The sequence below is a fragment of the Opisthocomus hoazin genome, chromosome 5 (genome assembly GCF_030867145.1).
Source record: "Opisthocomus hoazin isolate bOpiHoa1 chromosome 5, bOpiHoa1.hap1, whole genome shotgun sequence".
Taxonomy (NCBI): domain Eukaryota; kingdom Metazoa; phylum Chordata; class Aves; order Opisthocomiformes; family Opisthocomidae; genus Opisthocomus; species Opisthocomus hoazin.
The window spans coordinates 65,508,083-65,531,807 of record NC_134418.1 but is presented as its reverse complement, the minus strand read 5'-3'; the positions used below and the strand labels follow the sequence as shown (position 1 = coordinate 65,531,807).

Sequence of the window (23,725 nt, the reverse complement as noted above, 5' to 3'; positions counted from 1 at the left end):
GACTTTTCCATGGAGTTCCTCATATGTTTTGGGACTGTAAGGCCTTCAAGAAGCCATAGTGGAATTCAAGCACAATTCGAACTGGTGTGACAATCTTACCTGGAGCCAGGCTTTGTTCATCCTGTTACTCATGGTACAACAGGTCTACACTTGTTTTTTTCCCATGAAGTACAGAGAAAGCCATCAGTTCATATGTTTTACTAGTAGTTTTGCCCCTTTTGTGTACTATTCAAGTGTACATTTTTGGGGGAAACTCTGATCTGGTGAGATCGAAATGATCCTTTCCATTGATTCCCTCCATACCCCCTCAGGGACCTGAGTCATTATGTTTTCTTATACATGTGGATTTTTGTATTGGGTAAACTTGGATACAACAGAGGCTCTTTAGAGCAATAGCCTTTTCTGTGCAGCACTGCCAATATAGTTGCAGTTAGTTTTGTACAGTAGTGCCTTTTCTCTATATAGCTTACTCGTTTGCCTGTACAAAACAGGCTAATGTGCAGCGTATCATTTGGGAACTATTTGTATACTGGTATTAGAAATCCCTCACGTAAATAAACTTGGGATCACCGTTGCTATATAAGAGTAGTTACTAGTGTAGTATACACCACCTTGATTTGCTAACAAAATGGTTCTCACTCTTCCTACACGTGGGCAGGGACCAGCATGAGTATCAAGGGAACGATAAGGCTTGTGTGTAATAAATTATAGTGCATTCTGTGTACTACAGCTATGCAAATCTTACTTCCTAAATAACATTTTTAGTATATTATTAAATATACAAAGGATTATTATAGTATTATTAGTATTTTGAGAAAGTGACTTTCAAAACGTTGCAGTGCTCTGCTTTATCCATTTGAGGGCAGCTGTTCACCGATGTTAAGAACTGTGGAAAAACGAGTTCCGCTTTCTGCGTTTTAATCTTTCTGTACTTGCAGATACTTCATTTAGGTCTCTCTGGGTCTTGTGCTGTTCCATCACCATACTAAAATGTCATGAGTGTGTTTATTTTTTTTTTCCAGTAACGTTAATATGCAAAACTATTGTCAGCTCTAGGAGAAGATTCTGTGAAGTTTGAGTAAGCTTGCTTTCATTGCTGGGATAAATTCTTAGATCTGTGTCTTAAAACCATGGCCTTCGTGAGTTAAGTATACTGAGTGAGCTAGTTAATTCTGTAACATTTGCTTTGTGGTCCACAGCTCCTAAAATGTTCTGCTACAGGATCACTTTGAATTTCTCTGACTGGAAGGTATAAAAATTATTGCTGCTTACTACATGCTTTCATTTTACTAAGATGTCTCTTCACTGGACTGGCCGAAAAAGGAAGAGGAGTCTTCTGGATTCTGAAGTTTACAGGATTCTGAAGTTTACAGCTAATCTGAATCTTCTGGGTTCTGAAGTTTACAGCTAATAGTCCGTGACAATCTCAAGCTAGTATTTTCAAACTCAAGTTTTCAGGCACTTTTATGCATCTACATAAAGTGATCTGGTTTCAAGCGCGGTCTTCTGATTAAAATGACAGACAGGCACTTAAAATGAGCATCATTGGAAATCAGCCCCACTTTATTTAGAAGCAGGATGTTAGAGAAATGTATTACAAAGCATTAAAGCTGAAGTTTTCCTAGTTTCACATTTGTCAAGTTTTTGATGTTCTCATCCTGTATAATATGAAATATGAAATATAATATGAAAAAATACACACTTTTAAAGATAAAAGCAACAGTGTGGCTCTTTAAACTTTACATTTAGAGCTTAAATTAGAATTATTTGTGTAATAAATACAAAAATAAGTGATATCTAGTTGATGCAATATATTTCTGACGCTTCTAAGATGGCCAGCCCTCTCCATTTGCGTCTTCCTGTTACGCCCTCTTACTGCTCAAATTAGACTGTGTTGTATTTTCAGGCTAAGGACTTTCCCTTATTACATGTTTGTAGCTGTCCAGCATAGCTTGGGGCCTTTAAACATTACTGTAAGACAAGAATACCTACAGTCAGTAATGTGTAGCAAATCTAAGACTAAAAAGAAGTGATGATATGCGGAAATAAAATTGAGCCAATAAGATCTCATCTGCTAGCGCAAGTGGTTTTTTTTCTGGGAGACGATGATAAAAAAGGGGGAAAAATAGACAGAGAGAAAAACTGAAGCTTTTCCTTATTGCTATGCTAAAGTGTGAAATCTAGCATTGCAACTTCATGTGGGACAAAAAAAGGCCGTATTTTGCTTTGGCTTTATCCACTTAGCAAGGGGACTACAGCGGATGTGAACATGATACCTTTTGTCAGCTAGAAGCGTGTCCCTGTGAAATTACTCTAGAATAGTTTGGAAGTTCCTGAGGAAAAACTGATGTACTGTTGGGACTTTTATCTCAAACCACCAAAGAAGAAGGCTGACAGTCAGAGTTTTGTCTTTTCAGAGGTGTCAGAATAACCTGTGATTGGAGACTTGCACTGTGAGTGGTGCTTGGAGAATGCCATTTTAGGTCTCTCTAGGTCTTGTGCTGTTCCATCACCATACTAAAATGTCATGAGGTCGTTTATTTTTTTTTCCAGTAAAGTTAATATGCTAAACATTTGTCATCTCTAGGAGAAGATTCTGTAAAGTTTGAGTAAGCTGGTTTTCATTGTTGGGATTGTGTTGTCTGCCCCCCAGTTGTATGTAAACCTGTAAATGGTCCAAGTTATGTTCCTGTTTTGCACTTTGGTTATGAGCTAATATTTAAAAAAAGAGGGGGAGAGTAAGCCTGTAAAGTAGTAAGATACTAGGCGCTGATGTCAATTAATAACAACTGGTACTGAAATAGTGATCTGCCACACTGTCGAATTCTTCTTTCAGCAATTGAGCAATGAAATAAACTTCTAAAACTGAGTTTATTTCAGCAGTTTCTACTAGCCCCCACACAGGGACATTTATGTAGACAATTGAATGAAATACTGAGTATTTATTAAACTGGAATCTGAGTTTGCTTTGTACGAAAGACTGTAACTGATCTTGTTGTGTTACATAGATTCTATTCAAATCTCGAATTGTATTAATAAAAAAGCAGGTTGGTAAATTTTCCACTTTGTTGGAACAATTGAGACAGCATTAAGTAGATCAAAAATGGAAAACTTTGACCTGTTGCTGCTTTTTGAGTGATAAATCAGTAGATATGTGTGTTGATCTCTTTTGGGGTTTTGGCTCTGTTCTTCACTTTAGTTATTCAAAGTAGAAACAAAAGGCCACTCTTTCTCCCACTTTGGAGTACTTACATGAAGTTTTCTTATTTGAGTGAAACTGAGATCCCATGACACCTTTCCAAAGTGTTCCAGCCAAGTGAAAGCTTAATATTTGTTGTATAAAATATGAAGTAATTCAGAATGAAGCTATATACTGTGATATAATGGTATTGCTGTTGAGTACAGGCTAATGATAAACTGGTTTTGGGGGTTTATAGGATGAAGCATAGAGAAGGAAATGTAAAGTGTCTTTTAGAAGAAAATGTATGTCTAAATGTGCTTTAGAATGGCATTTGAATGGAATGGTAGGGGAAAAAAAACCCCACAGTGCATGAAAATACTGTTACCCAGCATTTTATCACAGCGCTTCTGTATGCAACATCTGTAAGAAATAAGGATTTTTTTGTTTGTCTAAGAGAGATATTTTGCTATAAGTGCATGCTTACTGTAATGTATATGTACTCAACAAAACATTAGGAGTTTTTATAGATTTTTTGTTTTGTTTTGTTTGTTTTTTGTAAAAATCATTCAACAAGCAAATGTTTGGTCCGGAGAGGCCCTCTGTGTGAGAGTGAGACATACTTACAGCTTGGCTTTTTGAAGGGGAAACAAAGGGCTAAGTGGAGATGCTAATACAGGCATATTTTAATGCTGTCTTTTGTCAAGTTACAGTGTTGTACTTCAAGCATTAAAGCATTACTACACTCTCTCTTTTGCCCTCACATAATTATACAGTTAATTATCTTTGCTGGGTTGTGCATAAAGGGACTTGTAAGATTTCTTAATGTTCATTTATTCACTGTGTTTTGGACTGTATTGACTCAGCTCATACAAGGGCTTTGATGGCTTTCTGTGTCTCTTATCAGCAATTTCATAAGACATTTTCACAGGCTTTTGTCTCTTTCTACTTAGTTTTGCTCAAAAAGGCTTTCAAAATTTGAATATATTTCTAGGAACTGTGTCCAAGTATAGGGATTTGAAAAGGATTGTGGGAATCTAGAGGCATTGCAGGAAAGCTAATTTGATCAAGAAATTACTTAAAATGGAAGTAAAGTAATTGCAGATAATCTGAGTAATAGACATTGCTGTTCTAGCTTTGTTAGGCGGAGTAAGATCTTTTTTCCTGAAAAATGGCCCTCAGTCAGATTTGTTCCTAAGGGCAGGCAGACTTCTCCCCACATCCTTCGAGGGACGCTGTTCTCGCAGGAAGAACCCTTCTCCTTTCCACCAGTGTGATGGACAGGCCTGAGCATACAGGTGCCCAAACCCAGGATGGCCAGAAAATGGCAAACTGTTCCAGTACCATTGCATCCCTAGAGCCAAAGCCCCCTGGATGCCGCTCCCCCCACAGCAGCAGGGAAAGTGGAGCAGGTGCAGGCTGGGGTCCCTGGACATAAGTAAGGAGGGCCTGAAAGAAGCAGCTAAAAACCACAGTGTAGGTGAAAATACAATAATAGCCTCTACTTTTATTAAAAGAGCAAGTTTCAAGCCATTATCTTCATTTTAGTAGACTCCAATTTTTTCATTTTTGTTTCCTTTTAAACTTTTGGACTTAGCGATATACTATGTTTGTGGAGACGGTGGTTGAGAAACAACAATGTCCAGGTTAGATTTTTAGTCACTCGCTGTCAAATTTTATTGAAAATCCAGAAGTCGTCTGCCTGGAGAGTGGTGGAGTTGATCCTGCAGTAACACTGTTACTGTCTGAAGGTTGCAATCTCCTTCGATCCTCCTTGTGAAAGCCCAATGCCAACTGGTTAAAGAAGAAAAAAAAAAAGAGGAAAAAAACCCCTTCCTTTTAAAGCACAGGCGTAAGTGGCTGTGGCTGTTAAAGCTCCTGGCAGTCATGATTTTCTTCTTTCTCAATCTGCGGATCCCTTTTTGGAGAGGAGCTCTTCGGACATTGCAGGGGAGGTCCACCAGCTGTTTGACTGGCAGGAGCAGTCTGCCTGCCCCTTGGTAGTTTAATTCCTGTCTATACTAGGATAGCTTGCACTTCACTGAGCAGCAGACAGGTCAGGACACTTGGCAGGAGAAGGTTGAGAGACAAAGGCAGCAGGCTGTGGGGAGCTGAATTACCAGTCTCAACCTTAAAAAACAAAAACAAAAACAAAAAAAAAAAGCTTTAGAAGCAAAGATTTTAGCAATGTTCTTGCGTTATTAGTAGACTTGACAAAGTCATAACGAGAAAATGTCCAAACCTGGGAAAACTGCCATCAGCCATGGCTTGGTTCCTGTTGATCTTAAAAGTGCCAAAGAACCTCTACCACACCAAACCGTGATGAAGATATTTAGCATCAGCATCATTGCACAGGGCCTGCCCTTCTGTCGTAGGCGGGTAAGTGTAAAAGTCTTCAAAACCTGAATTTTGATCACTTGGCTTGCAGCTCAGTGCTTTGTCATGGTGCGTTCGTTCTACAAGGAAATACTTGTATCTGTGTTATCTGTTCACTCAGGGTGTCGTAGAGGAGCCCTCGGGTTGTTTATTTCACTTCTTGTGCTTTGATTTAATTAAAATCTGTAATGTTGTCTTGACTGTTACTCATTTAAAGGGACATGCCAGAGATTTTTTATAGATGTAAATTGTGTAGATGAAAACAAATGCTGTACAAAATAGGTGCATTCATAAATGTGTATTTTGCTTTTATTCACTCTTTTAGGTGATGTAGATAGTTTGGAGTAAAAGCCACTGTATGCAGTTCCGAATTGTATCGGCACATGCAACTTGCTGGATACTAAAGTAGAGAATTTAGAGATGTTAAACTAAATAATATTTAAACATTTTTAGTAAGAATTCTTAAAATACGATTTTAATACTTTTGTAACTCAGTAATGGAGATTAACATTTTTACTGTTACAGAAAATAAAAATAGCATGTTACTATGTGGAGGTTGCGATATAGTTTATATATAGACAATCCTAGCCTGACAAACTATCACGGGTCTTATGCTACAGCTTCAGGAACTATATGAATAAAGTGTCTCTCAACGCACAATATATGAGTAAAAACCAAAAAGGTATTTTGAATTTTGTTCTTTCTGTAATATACAACTTTCAATAAAAAGCGAGTATTTTCAAATCAACTTACATTATGTTTTCGTTACTCAGTTTGCATACTGCTGAGCTCATATTCTTTCAAGTAAAATTAATTTTCTTTCTTTATTTCTCTGGAACTTTTTTCCAGTAAGAGTATAAATAAATTTACTCCTCATAATGAATTTTCCCAAACCTACTTTGAGTTTTCTATGCTACTGAATAAATACTATTTCCATTTATTGATATCTTTTAAAATCTAGCTCAGCTTTTGTAAATGTGCTGTCTCTCCTTGACTGTCAACATACTCCTTTTTATTAAACTTAGTTAAATCACAGATGAAATTTAAATTTGACAAGATTACTCTTGAAAGTTTGATTTCTTTTTACTGTGTTGCTTTGAATCTGAGAAATGTTTCATATACATAAAAGGTATATGGCATGTGTTGAAAGATAGCAACATGATATCAGCCTGTGACAATGCAAAAATTAGAACATATGTATGTACATGACTATTTAATATTGGATCATATGTATTTTGGAAAAGTATTTTGTCTGAAATTAGGTGTTATACATACGTGTTTGCTGAACATTGAATAGGAACATTTCATAAGATTGAAAGTGATAAAGTAACCCTCTATTTTAATAGATGTGCTTTCCAATTTTTGTGATTTGAGTACTGTTCACTTGAAGATAAGCATTTGGAATATGTTTGGATGGTTTTAGTTCCTTTGTCGTGGATAAAGCACAGTGTACAGCATAAAGATAAGTTTAGTAGATATATTTCACGAGTCTTTCTGGCTATATTAATATTTTATACTGTTGGAACTTTAATGCTGATGATTTATGTGTGTATTTCCTGTAATGAGAAGTGTGGTCACACATTAACTTGTCACAAATACGAAAAAAAAAAAAAAATCTAAAGCAGTTCTCTGAAGACTTTGCATTGTTCCAAAATGACCACAATCTATCTCAGCTGTCCTGTCCTACACTGCCTTGAAGCAGTCAGTTTAATGACTCGGAGGTTTTGGGTCTAGGAGGGTTTAAGAAGCTGTTGAGCATCTACTTTTCTTTTAGCATTAGGACTAAGGAAGAAATTTTAAAATGCTGTAAATGTATGTTTCACCAGCTAAACTGTCATCGATCTATTTAAGTTTATCTTGTCTTCTGAAACTAGTAATTCTCAGTATGATGGCTGCTGATAGTGGAAAAGATTGGAGCTCCGCCTTTAGTCTCATGCCTTGCAACACGCAAAGCCTGCATGTAACTCAGAACGATTACCATATTGGGTTCCTTCCATGCTAACACACATGGATTGCATATAATCTGCATTTTCATTCCTGCATATCAAAACAGACAAACAGAAATAAAAAAACCCCAAACAACCTAGTTTTGGACATCAATGCATGAGAGAATCAATGCTTTTGTTATGTACATTTACCATTTATTAAACATAGCAAGAAAAGTATTTTCATGTAAAATATGGCTTCTGACACAGTCTTCATCAATATGCAATTTTGGATTTTTTTTTTTAATTCTGCTTTTCATTTAATAAGTAATACATTGACTTATTTAGCAATTTAGTGTTCAGACCTAAACTTGGCATGCTTTAGACCGTGAGCAACAGTTTGCTTGTAGGTTATTGAGTTGGTAATATGTCAATACCAACTTTTTTCTGGGAAGTGTATGGTTGGGCCATTCAGACGTTGACCTGACTTAAAGATTATTGACCTTCTCCTTGTTTGAACTCATTTCTTCCCCTCCTTAATTGTACATTAAACCAAGCAAAACGTCTTTAAAATGTGTACTGTGATCCTTGGGAGTAAAAATACTTCCGTTACAAGAGCTGACAATTCATAGCTTCTGCATCCTCTGCATTAGTTATACTGGGCTTCTATCAAGAAGTACACTGGAAACGGTCACAGGATTTGCGCTTATGTATTTTGTCAGTTTGCTCATGTAGTTAAAACACTTGTCTCTAATACTACTAATCTGAATCCAGTTAAAAATAGTATTACTTACCATTTGTTGTGTAGCCCTTGAGAATAACTTCAGTGCATAGCCCTAAAAGTATTGTACTTATACAATAAACATATATATTCCTTCAAAGCCGTCACTGAAAACACTGATGCAGTGTCATCAAATGTAGACAAAGCCATGGTCCTCTTCAGCCATTAACATACTTTTTGTAGGCACTGGAGGAGGTTTTGCAGTAGAATGTGAAGAAGCAATGAATATCTTTCAACTAGTATGCACTTCAGGTATCAGATATCATTTAGCTCTTGAGTGCGATGTAACTGCAGCTGATCATTGAACATACTTAGGAGATAGTCACGCATCTCATGTATGTTCCAAAAACAAGTACTGTATTTTGTTTGCCATGGTAAATACTTTCAGCTGACAAAAAATTTGCCTCTTAATTAGCTATGTGATTTTTCCATTGGGCTGCTCTTAAACCAGTAACAGTAGATGTGGCTTTCCTTCTGAACTGTAATAATTCTTAGCTATTTCGAAAGCTGTACTTTAAAAATAGATTTCTTCCCTTTTAGTTTTCGATGTTCTTTCCTGGAAATTCCCATACTTGTTGCTTTTGGAGGTTGCTGTATAACAATTTCATCACATTGAATATATGTTTTTAAGAAGTGCTAGTAAGCTGGAGAATTTGTGAAAGCGACTTGTTCACTTGCAGCGTTCCTTCATTTGAAGTGCCTTAAAGTAGCACTGAACTGATAGAAGGCAGGGGTTTCAGTGTGTGCCCTGTGGTATTCCAAGCCAGAAAAGTCAAGGTAATAAATGTATCCATGTTCAGTACCCGTACTCGCAGAAACACCAGATTCTTTTATTCTGTACCATTTTGTGAGAATAGCTTTGCCGTGTGTGTGTTTCACCCTTAAAATGTATCTGACCAAATGATAGCAATTCATCAACTTGGCTCATCAGTTAAACGCTTCCTGCTGTAGGATGTACTTGTGTGTTAGGTGAACATAGGATAAAGCGTTTAAGCATTGATTTATATACCAGCCTGCGTTTTTTAGATTTAAGAGCATCCACTGGTCTTACGCATATGGTATCGGTCCATTTGTTACTACAGTAGAGCATTTGGAAGGACACTCCAGTTCCTTTTCCTTCCGCTGGGTGAGTGATATGCTGATAATTTATTTGAAATGCTAATGTGTCGTAGGCATGAACAACTTCACTTACTTGGACTTGTTTCTTTATCCCTTCATTTCTGTGTTAAAACAACCAAAACACTCTTTTCATTTTCAGTCAAATCTATATAAATGCTTGGGCCAGCAGTTTAACCAAGTAGTCTGTCCGTTCAGTTGTTCAGAGAAATGTAGCCCTGAATTTTCCTGCAACAAATCATATTTCTTGCCTGAGTACAGCACATTATTTCATAGATGACAGTAAGAAGTTACTTAATGGACAAAAAACTGTTTGGCTTTCTCTGAAATTGTATATCCTCGCCATGTAACACATCCCTGTATTTCAGCTGACTTTGGATCAGGTCCTGAGTAATGTGAAAAAGAACTAAACTGTTTTCCCCTTAAACACAAAATGAAAAAAATCACCTCTTTTTCTCCTGGAATTTCATACTATTTGTAAGAAGACACTGTCAGAAGAGCATGAAGAAAAAAATTTGTGAAAATGTGCACATGCACAAATACAGGTATACGTGTATAACGTTTCAATTTAAAACTTAAAGCCTTAAGAGTCTGTTACTGGGCAAATCAGAGCACTCTCACATGCCTTCATCTTCTACAAGAGACATTTTTGGTTCTGGGCTTTGTGGCAGATAACTTTCATTATGGCCACTGGTGGTAAGAAGCCTCTTTGAGTGGCTGTGAGAAATAACTTTCTCAGAGCTGGTTTAGCCTTTAATTCAGATTCCCTTGTTTGTGTTAGAGTTTGTCCCTGGAATGGAAGTACAGACCATCGACTGATTAGCTGGTATCTCTACATGAAAGGAAGTTTCTTCTTGTCCCCTATGCTTGTTTCTCGTAAAGGAGTGTGTCCGTTGCTCTGGATAGCCAAATATTGACAAGAAAGCCAGCCTTATAGAGGTTTTACTTTTCATTGTTAAACTTACAAATTATAGTGTTTGTTTTCTTGCTTTTATTATTTGTGGAGTTTCAGTTTTGGAAGATCTTTGAAATGAAACAGAAATACTTCAGAGGTCAGCAGAAGGAAGTTAACTGGAAAGGCAGGTGGTTCTGAGTGGAAGGAAAGGAATACTGAAAAGTTACAGAAAAGATCAAGACTAAGTCTTGCGTAACACTGCCTAGAGGGTATCTCGTTTTAAAAGATAAATGATCTTGAATAATGAACTATTTCCTTTTTTTTTTTTTCAAGCATATGCAGTATCTCCACTCTGAATCTGCTTGTCCCATGCCTTTCATCTCCTCTCACAAGGGGAATAAAAATTCTTCCTGTGTGAGGTGATAGTCTTGGAGAAAAGCAGTATGCTACTTGTTTTCTCAGTGTGGAGCAGAGGCAGTCTAAAACTTATCTTCTTTGCTTTTTTTTTTTTTTTACACCTTCTTTCTGCAATTATCTCTTTCATTTTGCTTGCAAACCAGTTGAATCTGTACTGTACTTGAGGGGGAATAAAAGAGGAATCACAGAAGTGGAAAAAGAAGCAGCCACTTCAATTCTGGTCAGCTTAAGGTGGGGTGCTTCAACCTGACTCAGCTGAAGGGCCCTGCAGTCTTCCCAGGCTATGCTTACAAGAGGTTTGCCAAGCCATGCAAAGATCCATCGGCTTTTTGTTTTTTAACCTCAAAACCACTGATGCAGTCAGCTGTAGCCAGTGTTTATGGCTCTGTAGAGCTACAGGCAGCAGGTATGCTCCTGTCTACCCCTCCCGTTCTGTGGGGTGTGACAGAAGCTCTGGGCTTAAGATAGCCATTCGTGGGAGGGAGCCCTCAGTTTGCTGTTCAAACAGCTGTTCCCTGTGACCCCCGGAAAAAAGACAATTGCTGGCAAAACTGTGCAGATCTAGGCCAGCGTCCTGTACGGGGTCAAAAATCCTGTGACAACCTCTGACAACTCCTGACAACTTGCTTGGGGGGGGGGTTTGGGGAGAGAGGGCTGGTGGGTTGTTTTTTTTTTTCTCCTCCAAACCTGCACTGCAACATGTGTCATAACACTCCCAGAGAATGCTTTTTCAGAATATTCAGTGATCCTCTGTCACCATACTGACTTTGAGAAACACTTCTATATTTAAATTGTTCTACCTATTTCTGACCAAGATAAAAGCAGCAATCGGAAATAACGCTAGCTAAAATGTTTTTCTTTGTGGTTCTGGTGCACTTAAAACTTTGATTTCTCTGCAGTGAGCAGCGCTGTCTGTTCCAGACTGATGCGCGGCTGCGGATGCTAAAAGCGTGTTAGGAGGATTCTGCAGTCAGCCGCTTCCCTTCAGGAGGTGTCGGAAGGTTGCCTGGGCAATTTTACTCCTTTGTGCCCAATTGTTTAGATGTCTTTAGAAGCCTTTATTGTTATTCACGTTGAGCTATTCAAACATGCTGGATTGACTTTGTGAAAGCTCTTTACCTGCTTGAAGTCTGTTTTATCGTCTCAAGCTGTGGAGGTTATAGCATCCAGCAGAAGAAAAGAGGGAATGGGAGACGGCAGTGATGCCATAAACTGACCCAGCTGCCTCTTTGCTGATTGATCATGCTGGAGAGGAACTCATGAAATGTGTAATTAAATACTTCATTTATTGCTTTGAAACATAATTGCTTTAACCATGAATCTCCTTTTTCTCTTTTTGCAGTCCCTTGTATCACTAAGTAAACACTTTTTGTCCTTCTACAAGAAATGAAGCTATTAATTTCCCAAACAGACCTTTTTCAGGTATGGGGAAGGGATCCTTTCTGAGAAAAAAATGCTCTGCTGTGTCATGACTATCTCTTAACATGGAAGATCTCTTCATACAGAGGGCAAATCAATTTTAACTGGAAATCTTTGTTCTGGCATTCCTCAGGCTTTGAGTGGAAGTCAAACTGGACTAGACTGATGCCCAGAGAAGTCATAGGCAGGGCCGTAGCATTAGCATCTTGCTCTTGGATCTCTGCCACTTATCAGAACTGGTTGATTGTTATCCCTTATGCGACGAACCGTTACTGTCAGGGAATGCTGGTTTTGCTGGTTTAAATAGTTCCACTCCTCAGAGCAACGGTCCCGTCTTGTTCCTAGCTTTAGTTGCTCAAGCTTGTGTTTTTCTTCCAAACCCTGTCTGAGGCTCTGGTCTGCTCTATCTTACTTGCCCTTCACCTAGTTTTGGACTTCTAATTCTACTTTCTCCCCACAGCTTCTCATTGATACTCATCCTCTGTTAAAATTGGGCCTCTTTTTCCTCTCTCTCCCTTTGCCCTCTTTCCAGCTCCTGGTATGCTTATTTATCTTCGTTTCATGACAAAATTGTTTGGAAGTATAGTTTTGCATAGGGACAACAGCAAAATTCTAAATTCTGTTTAGGTATTTTATAATGTTATTTGGTTGTTTGAAAAGGCAAGAAAATGACACTTTATAACACTTTATGTTTAATTTCTTTATTTTTAGTCAAGGAAGTCTGTACTTTTGATTTGTTGTGTTCCTTAAAATATTTTTTGAGTAACCAGTTTGATTGCAAGGTTTCTTGGTAAGAGGGTTGAGATGTTTGCAGATCATTTGTGGAATCGTGCCATTTGATCACATTTCAGAAAAACTTATCTAGTCACTCGCCTCTCAAATGGACTTGATTTTAATAGTCAAATATACAATCCATGAAGCAGGATAATGATTTTTCTTAAAAATTCAGATGATAATTGCAAACTACTGCACTTCTAATATGCTGCAAATATACATTTGTGAAAGAGAAGTGATGGTTATGCATGTCATGAAAATGTTGATCCTGTGCAAGAGGATGACACAGTAAATCTGTTTTTAATCACTTTGCTACTACTGTAACATTTCAAAGTAGTAGGCAAAACATTGTAAGATTTATGTAGTGTTTTTCATTTGTTTTGTAGATCATATTCTGATATATTGCAAGACCACCAAAGATCCACTGACCCTAAACTGATTGATAAAGGGACGAGAGAATGAGTTAAAATGCATAAATGATACTAAGACTCTAAATACAGTCTTCTGTGTATGTTCTTCCCGTATGAATTATCTGAGTTTAGCAATACTTCCTTTACTGAACTTACTTTATACTTCGTATCAAAGGAACTTATAACACGTGGTGAATGCTAACATATTAAACTTTTTAGTGAGCTAGGGAAATGTTTTTGTTTCACAGGGAGTAGTCTAATGATGTGGCAAAGACAGCAAATGTGTGGTATAATTCGTAAAACATGCCTCTTTCTCTGTTTCAGATGGTTCATTATTTCAGATAGTTTATTAAGCTTGTATATACTGCATTGCTTTGCGTATGCAAGGTAGTAGATAGAATTTTATTTGTAAATTGTGAAAAAGAGGCAACTTGTATGTAGAAGACTCAGGTGGGTAAAAGACTTAATTTAGGAATCTGTAATATGTAAATACATGCAAATTTGAGACCAGATATCTTAATATGTCTACCTTCCCGTGGAGTTTCTAAAATTGCATTTGACTCCAGTTCCTGTAGTCAGCATATATTTCAGCTTGTAGTGTAGCTAGTGTATCATGAAGTTAACTGGTTGCAGCATACTGCCCTTACATGGTATCATGTGGGATCTTTCCTCGTGATTTAGATGCCCTCATTTATATATACAGACATAGGTTTAAAGACCATACTTTTATCTACAAATATTACTATTTGTGTTATGGTAACATTGTCCTAGATGCTGTATGCAAAATTGTCCCTGCACAGAGAGCTTACTGCTTGTAGACATGAAAGGCAGAAGACAAAATGGGAACAGAAGCATAATGTGCTGTTAGCTGCTAGAAACAGAGAATTGTTCCTTGGCTCCTAGGCCAGGAGTCTGCAGGCGACGCTGTACTGCTGTCTTTCTAAGGATACTGTCCCAACAGAATTTTACTTTCTGAAAATTGAAAAAGAACAGCAGAGGAGGCACTACAAAAGTATTTTTGGTATCTTTTTAGCACCTTTTCTTTTCCAACTTACCCTATGTTTAGGTAGACTTACTACTGTACTTAAACAGTTAAGATTTTGTTGCTCTGAGTCAATCTGCATGATACAGTGTTCTGCAACTACAAATGGCAGTCTCTTCCAAAGCACGTTGCTATTAATAAACCCTAACACAAGATTACTTCTCATGATAACAGCAGCAGCTGGCAAGAATGTTTGCGATTTTAACATATTTGCAGCACTGCTACATTCCATCTTGCATTTCTCTTGTTGTCCGTTGTCAGTGAGATTTCAGACCGAATTCTTATCGTTGATTTCTTCATGGCCTCACAGTCTTCCCCTCTTGCCTCCCCTTCTCCAAATCCTGTCTAGATACCGAGCTATCAAGCAAGTCCTCCACTGTCTGGTGCCTATTCTATACACGTAGCTTTTCTAAAACATCTCTCTTTTCTTTCCTGCGTTTTCACACCCACAGTGTTCCTGTCCTTTGCCTCTCCGCTTACACTGTGTGCAGTTCTGGGAAGCCCTTCCTGCCCACACACCTCCTTTAATGAAATGAGGAATTATCTGTAGCTGGCTAGTCTAATATTTCCTAATTGAACCAGAGAAGCCATCAGGTTGAAGAAATACAAAAATACAGCTGCTACAGCATCTATTAATTATTTTTTAAAATACATGCATTTAGGTTTAAGTATAATAAATTAAGAATTAAAATATTACATGTCATTCAATTTCCACATCTTACCCTTGCTGCTTTATCTCCAAGCAGATAATAAACTCCCATAGTTGGTACCAATTCTCTGCTCTTGAATAGCATCCAGAATAGATGCTTGTACACCTTTCTTTTTTGGGAGGAATGTGTTTGTTTTAAACAATAATAATCTTCGATATGTTTCATGTATTAGACATCTAAGCTTGCCACTTATTTGCAGTTTCATTGACACTGATGCAAGAAAGAATTAAGATTATCTAACAGACACTGTACATGGCAAAAAACTAATCATGCAAATTAAAGAAAGCGAGTCTACATCATCCCTTTAACCTGTGGCAGGCCTATGGTGTCCGTGCTATTTCTAACTGAGATTTATCTAATGGTATAAAATTGCTTCTGATAGAAACTGTTAGTTTCTTCATCATGTTTGAAATATCATTATGTGTTGAGGTCACTTTGCCCTATAAAAATTTGACACTAATTACAATTAATGTGAAGGCTGAAATTAATTTCCAGATTTATTAAGGACATATGTCCGTAGCAGTATTGCTTCACTTTAGAAAGAAAATGGATTAGAATAATAACAGCAGCTATTCCGGTTGGTGCCCAATTCATGTGTAATATTATGTGGATTAAAATTGCAAAAGTAGATTCATTTCAGGGTTTGTTTGCTTGATGTTTTTTAAGACACACATCACCACCACCCTGTGGGGTAGAGAAAGTTTGTTACAATTTTATTGGAATTAATCCATTTAATTGTCAAATTAGTTTGCTGTAAATTTCTTGCAGTTTCTTCTTTGCTTCTGTTTTCTTGTTGCATAAAGAGCTGATCATCATGGGGGAGAACTTCAGTGAGTTGTAGCCATTCCCTCCAAGAAGAAGAGGCAGCAGCTTGAACCGCCTGGTACCAAGCTGTGTGAGTGGTGTGGGTTTCCATGAGATCGGTTGGCATAACTGGAGTTAGCTTTCCAAATGGCCTGCGTATTGCGCTGCCTTACTGAGTGAGGCTTCTTTGGAGCATCTGATACACGTGGATCACTTTCTGGACCTGGCACCACTTCGGTTTGTTACATCTGTTCAACCTGTCTGCCTCGGTTTGTCTCTGTGCGTTCCTGTGAAGGGTTGTATCCAGATGTCTTCTCATTTTAGTGCCTTATAGAAAATGAATGCAGCTGTCTTGCAGGCACAGTACTAAGCCCTGCGCCAGTCTTGAGATTTCTGGGAAGGCATCCAAACTTCTGAGAGGGTCAAGAGGAAATAGTTTCCTGTTCTGAAGTGCTGGCCCATTTTAATTTGGGCACACAAGTGAATGTTTTAAATGTCCAGAAATACTGCATATTTGTCTGTTTATGGTCATGTTTAGCAGGTCCAGCCTTACTTTTCTTGATTTAGGAAGAGCTTGTATCAGAAGTGACCTGTTCTTTCTGGTGTGTGGAGAAAGTAAATGCTTGAAGACATCTAAGATATATCCTCAGAGAATTAGTTCATTCCTAAAAACATGGCAGTGAGGAGAGGCAGGTGCAGAAACCTTCACCCCTCCCAAACACTCAGCCCCCCACCCCCTTCAGCCCCTGACTTCTCTCTTTCGCTCTTCCTGATACATACGAAAACCTTACAGTAAAAATTCTCACTGGTCACTGAAGTGCAGGAATATTAAAAACCATAATTTGCACCTCTCTCCACTAATTTGGAGTGCCTTTCTGACTTGGGGGACCTAATTTATAGAAGCAGGTAGCATTGGCAGCTCCTTGCAGTGGACACGTAGACCATAAGAATTCATAATTGCTGAAAATTTTCAGCATATTCTTTGGGCTTCAGTAGACAGTTTCTGTCCCCTGAGGTTATGCAGACAGAGTAACCCAGCCATAATAGGTACTGCAAGCCTAATAAAACTAATCTTTCAAGAGACATCTGCGTTTATTTGCTCTTAGCATTGTCTGTCTTTTGTGTATGTAAGCTGATGTAAAAATTGAGACAAGTTATTTAATAATTGGCCCTAAGGCCTTGTATTTTCTTGGTGATTTTAAGATTTGTAATTCAGATTTGCACTGCTTAAGCATGAACAATGTTAGCGACCAAAAAACCTTTAAGTTGAACTGTCTTCTCCACGAAGAGATAACTGTAATCTTCATGATAAACACCAAAATGTGTAATTTTTTTCACATAGTTTGAGTGACTGTGTATGCATAATGTACAGTATTTGTATATTTATGTATGTGGAAGAAGGTAAATGGACTCTGTTTTGCAGAAGTACTTGGGTTGACACAAATCAAACCTCAGTGGGGAGAAATGCAAGACAGAATTACTGAAAAATAAAGTAGTATACTAAGTAGTAGTTTTAAATGTCATTTAAACTATTTTCCACTATTTTTCTAATTTTAATTTCAGATTGCCTGTACCTTAGAGTTGTTCTACCTTTTTGCTTAGCCTTCAGAACCATGAAGTCAGGACACCTATTTATGCATTTTCATGCAAGAAATTCCCTGCTGTGAGGCGACACAGGACACACACTTTGTTCTTGATCCATGTTTTCTGTATTCCTGTAATGTAGCACAAATCTGAAGCTTTGATCTTTCTTTGCTAGGAGTTTTAACTTCTTCACAGAGTTTCGAGACATCATTCATGTTTTGATGGCATGTGGACATGTGGGAAATGAATATTCTGTGGAGTCTTGAGACTAAACTGTTGAAAACCTGAAGTATTGGGTTTTTTTGTTTTATCTTACTAGAGGACGAATATGGGAGAAAAGAGGAAGGAGGACGTGGAGAAAGGGAATTAAAGACAAACATTGGGACTGTGAACATACTGTATTCCTTTATAGATGTTTCCAATTTAATTTTCTAAAACAAATACTGAAATTAAGGGAAAAATAATTACTGCTGCAAAGTAGCCAACAAAATGAAAGCAATTGAGTAAATGGTGGTCTCTTCTCCAATGTGTCCCCCTCTGTATTGTATGTACCTTAAGAGAGTATTGTCCAACTATTGTATTCTAATCTTTAAATCAGCTCCGCATTATCAATAAGCTTTTAAAATTTTCCCTCAAAGAACAAAAAATCAGTATGCATTCTGGTAGAGAGGACATACAAATGTATGTTGACTTTGAAGAATCAGAGTGCCAGGTGTTGGATGTGGCATTCCAAAGCATGTAATGACACAGATCACAAAGCTGTTGCCCTATTAAAAACCTAATATATGCAACCATCTTTGTATTTCTAAAAGAATGTCAGTTGATACTTATAAATATGCTAAAAACCTTTGTAAACTTCTGAATTCCTTTGACAGTGCTTGTGAACTTCATGGTCTATTTTTAAAATACAATATATAATTTTCATTCTGTAGCATGCAATATTAAAGCTAGTAGGTAATTGCTTCCTTTCTTCTTCCATTCAGAATTGAGGAGTCATAGCATCTTGTTATCTAATACTACTTAATAACAATCCTCAGAATACACATACAGATATAGATGCTGTTCTGTATTTCTTTCACTGAAAGAACAGCTCTGAGAGTTTTAAGATTTCCTCCTAGCTTCTTGCCAAGAAGTAGCGGCAGTGCTGCTTCGTAAGACTCTCTGCCCTTGTTTCTGCCCTTATTTTTTGCTATCATGGACATATGGAGAACTGTATCAAACACAAAATCTTTGTCTGGGCTGGTTTAGGTGCATCTTCATTAAGGGTTTTCACAAATAGACAGATTGCAAATTTACTACTGTTATCCAGCAGAACAAACCTTAAGTTCTTTCCATTTTACTTTCCCTTCATATTATCTTATATTCTAGTTTTAAAGTAATCAGAATTTTTTCAGTAAAAGCAAGTGCTGAGTTTTCAATAGGAAAAATAGTAAATGGCAGAAACATTGCATATTGTCTTTTAATGTATTATAAATAAGGAAACATTTTTTTTCTTTGTCCAGTCCTTCCTCCCTCACCTCTTAAAAATAATGACAAAATAAATCCTCCCAATTTAGCTTCAGCATGTGGTTTCTATTCTATACAGACAAGAGAGGAGACAAGAACCAAGGTGCAGTTGTTAATAGTAGCTTTATAAATAAATTTGGAAACTAAGGTAATCTTGCCTTATGTCCTTCCTTTCCTTGTTTCTTTCACTTCAGGGATAGCTGCTGTCGTAGTCTCCAAACTTGCAAACAGCTGCTTGCTAAGTGTTCCTGTGTCTCCTTTTTTGACTTGGAAAAACAGGAGTGGTTTGTTTGCTGTAAAATGAAAATGGGAAAAGCACTGACATGGGATGCTGGCCACATCCCAGGTTACAACAAGTTAAAGTTGGAGGTCTCTTGAGATGATACAGAAAAGATATTTCAAGAACTGGACAGTCATGATATTCTGACTAGTTCCTGGTGTAGTAGGCATCTGGCACAAAACCAAAGGCTGATAAAACTACTCCATCCTGTCCTAATCCCGTTGGGAATAGTACAATTTCCACTAAGAGGGGAGACCTCTTGAAGGTCCTGTGATCCCTGCTACTTTTCTCTGCTGTCAAGTTTCCATACTAGTGAGGCTTTAGGAATGCGTTATTTTTGTGGATGCAAGATTCAGTTGTCGCATGAGCATAGCTTTCTTGTTAGTAAACGGTCACAAACAGAAATCTTCCTCAGATTTTGCTGTCCTTGCATGTAAAATAGTATATATTGCTTTACCAAGTATGATAAGAAATTTTCGATATATAAATGGAACTGGAGATAATTTAACCTATTTTGTGGGTTATACATATATATAGATTTAATTTGGAAGGAGGAAAAAATTATCTGGGACCTACGACTTTTTTTTGAAAGTGTAATTTTGCCTCTGAAAATGTGTTTACCTCATTGAGTCCAACTAGTTTTAATTGGATCGAGATTTAGAGACAGACAGTTTTTCCATACAGAAGTAACAGAAGGTGTAGGCAGAATGATGAAATACTGCTGCATAGAGACTGTCTGAAAAGAGAATTTGAGGGCACTGTTTCGTAAACAAGATTCGTTAGGTGTTGAAACATCACCACTGCATTTAAGGTGCAAAATGTTTTCTTCATTTATGAATGAGGATGTTTGAGCTCTGATTTACAGGTGTGTTTATTGTCATAAAAATACAAAAATTTCTAAATCATTCTCACCTAAAATCAAATTAGAAGTGGTCAGGAGCAGTTGGTAGATTACTCTAAATGGAAGTTGTGAGAGGTTCGGCTTACCTACAGATGGAACTTAAGCTGCGCTTTGTGTGGTCTTAGTTCCTTTACAATGGTTACTTGAAGGGAAATGGCATTTTCTGCTTCTCTGGTGGATGCTTCAAATTCAGAGGCTGTTTAGCAATATTTTAATTATCACAGGACGGAGAAAGCCAGGCACTGCCACACCAGTCCCAGGCTTGTGTTGTAGATACAACATTGCTTCATTGCCTACAAATGACATGAGATACACAGAGAGTGAGACTGACAAAAGACAGAACAGAAAAATGAGTGGCTATGGGACTGAGCAGCCAGAGCTGAAATGCTAAAAATGTAGCTGTTTCTATGTATGCATGTCAGCAAAACTGAAAATTTTTGTAGTGGTAGGAGTTACTGAATTGTTTTTTTAGTACTCCCAGGGTGGCTGTCCCAGTTGACAAGGACTTTACATCACTTTAAGAAGTGACACTGTAGATCATACAGTGAAATCTCTTTCTCAAGAATATATTCTTGAGAAAGAATATATCATGACTTGTTTGAGAATCCATTCATTTCATAGCAAGAAGAGCTGATACTGAGTGTTGGACAGCCAAACTATGCCATAGTTCCATTTTTAATCTCGTTTTTTGTCTTGCTTGCAGAGTCAGAGCTGGATTGGTTGCAGTTACAAAGATAGTACCCGTAGGTGCCACCAGTAGGGTAGAAATACAATCCCCTGTTCTTGATCAAAAACCTTTCGATTAACCTGATACTGAGGTTTTCGGTAGCAACCTCTTTCTTAGAGGAGAAACCACCAAAGAGAACATGGTGGTTCCCATGAGCGCCAGCTTCCTCCAAAGCTCAGAACACGTGTTTTAAGGGAGAGATCCCATATAGTATGCTGACTGACACTTTTGTGCAAAAAAAAAAATCATATGACTAGGTAGAGGAGAAAATAAAATACATAATGGTGCAGATATTGTCACTGATGTAACTGTAATAACTGTTTTTCAAGATTTATTATAAAACAGCTGTCTCGTCTTTGATGTCCCCTTGTTTCTACTTGCATGTAGTCAGAAGAGAAAGCTTAGGGGTTTTTTTTCCCATTATTAGTAGAGAATACTTTGAATATTATCTTTATGGCTATGGAAAATGAGTTTTTGCTATACCTAGAATGCCATTATTTATGATCTTTTTTTGTTAGAAACTGTTTCTTGCAACAGTTTGTTAATGATGGGATGCCCTACTCTAACCTTGGTGAAGCAGCTGTGTAAGAAGTCCATGCAAGCTGGATTCTTAAATACATAGTATATGTGTAAATATACAAGGTTACAGTAATAATACTGTAGCAAAATCTGATTGCAGGTGTACTGTAAGTTCAAAAAATGGGAGATCATCCTTAAGTGTCTTTTTTACCAGAACTATGAAGAATGCAAATTGTACTGAAGTTTGAAGTCTCTCAGTGCATAAATTTCCAAAATACAGAATTCAGAGAACCATTTTCCATGTTTTTTCATAACTGCTGATAATCCAGACTTAATTTTTCCTTTTGATAATCCAGAGTTAACTTCTCCTTTTCCTCCTTGAATAAGTTGTGCTTGTGTGCAGGTGACTTGAATAGTCAAATAGACATGGGTTTAGTCTGTGATGAAAATTGAATTATCACCAGACTGTGCTAAGCTAAATGGATTTTTGGCCTGACCCAGAGAGACATTTGTGATGTTCTTGTGAACTACAGTATGTCTAAAATATTCCGTGGATTTGGTAAAGTGCACATAGAAGGAAGAACTCTGGTGTACCATTTGTTTACTTACCATACCAGTGTAATGGATAGAATAGACTTAAGGTAGTCTACAAGCAAAAAAAGATTTCTAAGGCACATTTTCTATTTAAGGCTATGCTTATCTTATGTACCGTATGAATATTTGTAGCACATGAAATATTTTGAGCATGATTTTTTTAAAGTTGCAAGTTTTGCCATTCTAGTTTCTTTTTCTTAAAAAAAATGCATGCAGTATAGTGGTTTTCTTTGTGGTCTCATTGTGGACCCCATTTTGTTTTCATAATGAAAAACACAGTTTTGGATCACAATAACATTCAGTAAGGGCCTTGTCATGTTGCAGCTCTTTTATGTCAATTTATCATATTGTAGGAGGGGTTAGGAGGAACTGCTGGTCTCTGTCCTGGCTTGAGAGGGATTTCGTAATGTTGGGGAAATCCTCAAGTTACTGTCGCACTCTTTTCTACAAAGACCAGTTTCTTAAGGAAAAAATGCTGAATTTATCTGTTTTCTGATATATAATCTGAACTGAAAAGAGCTAGAACTTAATTTATTTCTAGATTTTATGGATTTTCTGCAGAAAAGTCATCCATGAATTTCTGGAGAGGAAAATATATTAATTAGTTTATCTGAATAAATGGTATAAACATACATATTTTTTCCTGTTAACATGAACGAGTAATATGCAAGTCTGGATAGAAATTATAACTGTAACATATAGTCCCCCACACAACCAGACACTATTATTTTTAATAAAACCTAAGAAAATTGTTTATTAATGTAGTAAATTTACTTGTATCATGCTATGTCCCTCTTATTTTCTTGGTTACTCTTTTCAAGTGCAAGTAAGCTGCAGATATTGAAATAGAAGATAGCTTCTTAGACTTGTGGCTTGCCACATATCTGTAGAACGTATAGAACAGTAAAGCCTTATGTTATTCCTTTATTTTTCTTCAGAATAGAATCACAAAATCTTGTTGACTTTTATGTAGTTTAAGAGCAGTCTGAAGACTGGACTAGCGCACCTCAAGGTTTCTCAGGGTTAGTATTTTGTTTTGAACTGAATCGCTCTGCTGCACTGTAGATTTACAGTAGAAAATACAGATTTACTCACACTAGAAAATATAACACATTTCATGCTTTTCTATTTGATTTAAGTTCTTTTGAAAAGGCTGAGAGGTTAAACCAGCAAGAAGATTATCCAAAATTAATATCATTAGTGATGAAAAAAAAAAGAAAGGGGAGGGTGGGATGAAGGTTTATGCTTTAGAAGATTGAATTTTTGACAAATAAAGTTCACCTTCCCCATGGTAAAGGTTTTCGAGTTGTGTGGCTGTGCTATGTACTTGTGAATTAATGTGTGCTTATAGTTACTAGGTATATACTTGCAAACCAAAAGAAGATGCCAGCTGCCTCATTTTCTGTGAAATTTTCTAATCATGTTTTCTCAGAAAACATATTGTCATCCTACCAAGACTTTTAAGAAATGATCCATGACTCTACATTCATGTCTTGGCCACAAAATGTAAATATATACTGATTTTTTTTGTGTGTGTGTTTTTTTGTTTTACTGTTCTCGAAGTATAGTCTTTCCAAGAAGGTTAAGTCAATAAAGCAGTGACAAAGTAAGAAAGTATTAGATTACTCTTTGGAGAACATTATTCCTGACTTGACGAAAGCCTTGCTTAATGCTTTTATATATACAGTGGACTTGTCTGCCGGGTGCATGTGCTGATGTTACTCTGGGGGATCGCCTTGTGGAAATATGGGACACCTTTTTTATCTT

The 23,725-nt window shown here is 37.2% G+C and overlaps 1 protein-coding gene across 3 annotated transcripts in view; it reads left to right on the top strand.

Annotated features, from left to right (window-relative positions):
• Positions 1 to 23,725, top strand: part of FBXW7 (F-box and WD repeat domain containing 7) — a 185,333-nt gene that overhangs the window by 96,731 nt on the left and 64,877 nt on the right. Inside the window, exon 1 of one of the 3 annotated variants that reach the window (XM_075421564.1) lies at positions 5,106 to 5,557. The exons of the other annotated variants lie outside the window; for them this stretch is intronic. Within the exon in view, the coding sequence (XP_075277679.1) occupies positions 5,411 to 5,557 (147 nt within the window). The 5' untranslated portion in view covers positions 5,106 to 5,410. Of the gene's footprint in view, positions 1 to 5,105; positions 5,558 to 23,725 lie in introns of those variants that run through there. 3 annotated transcript variants of the gene reach the window in all.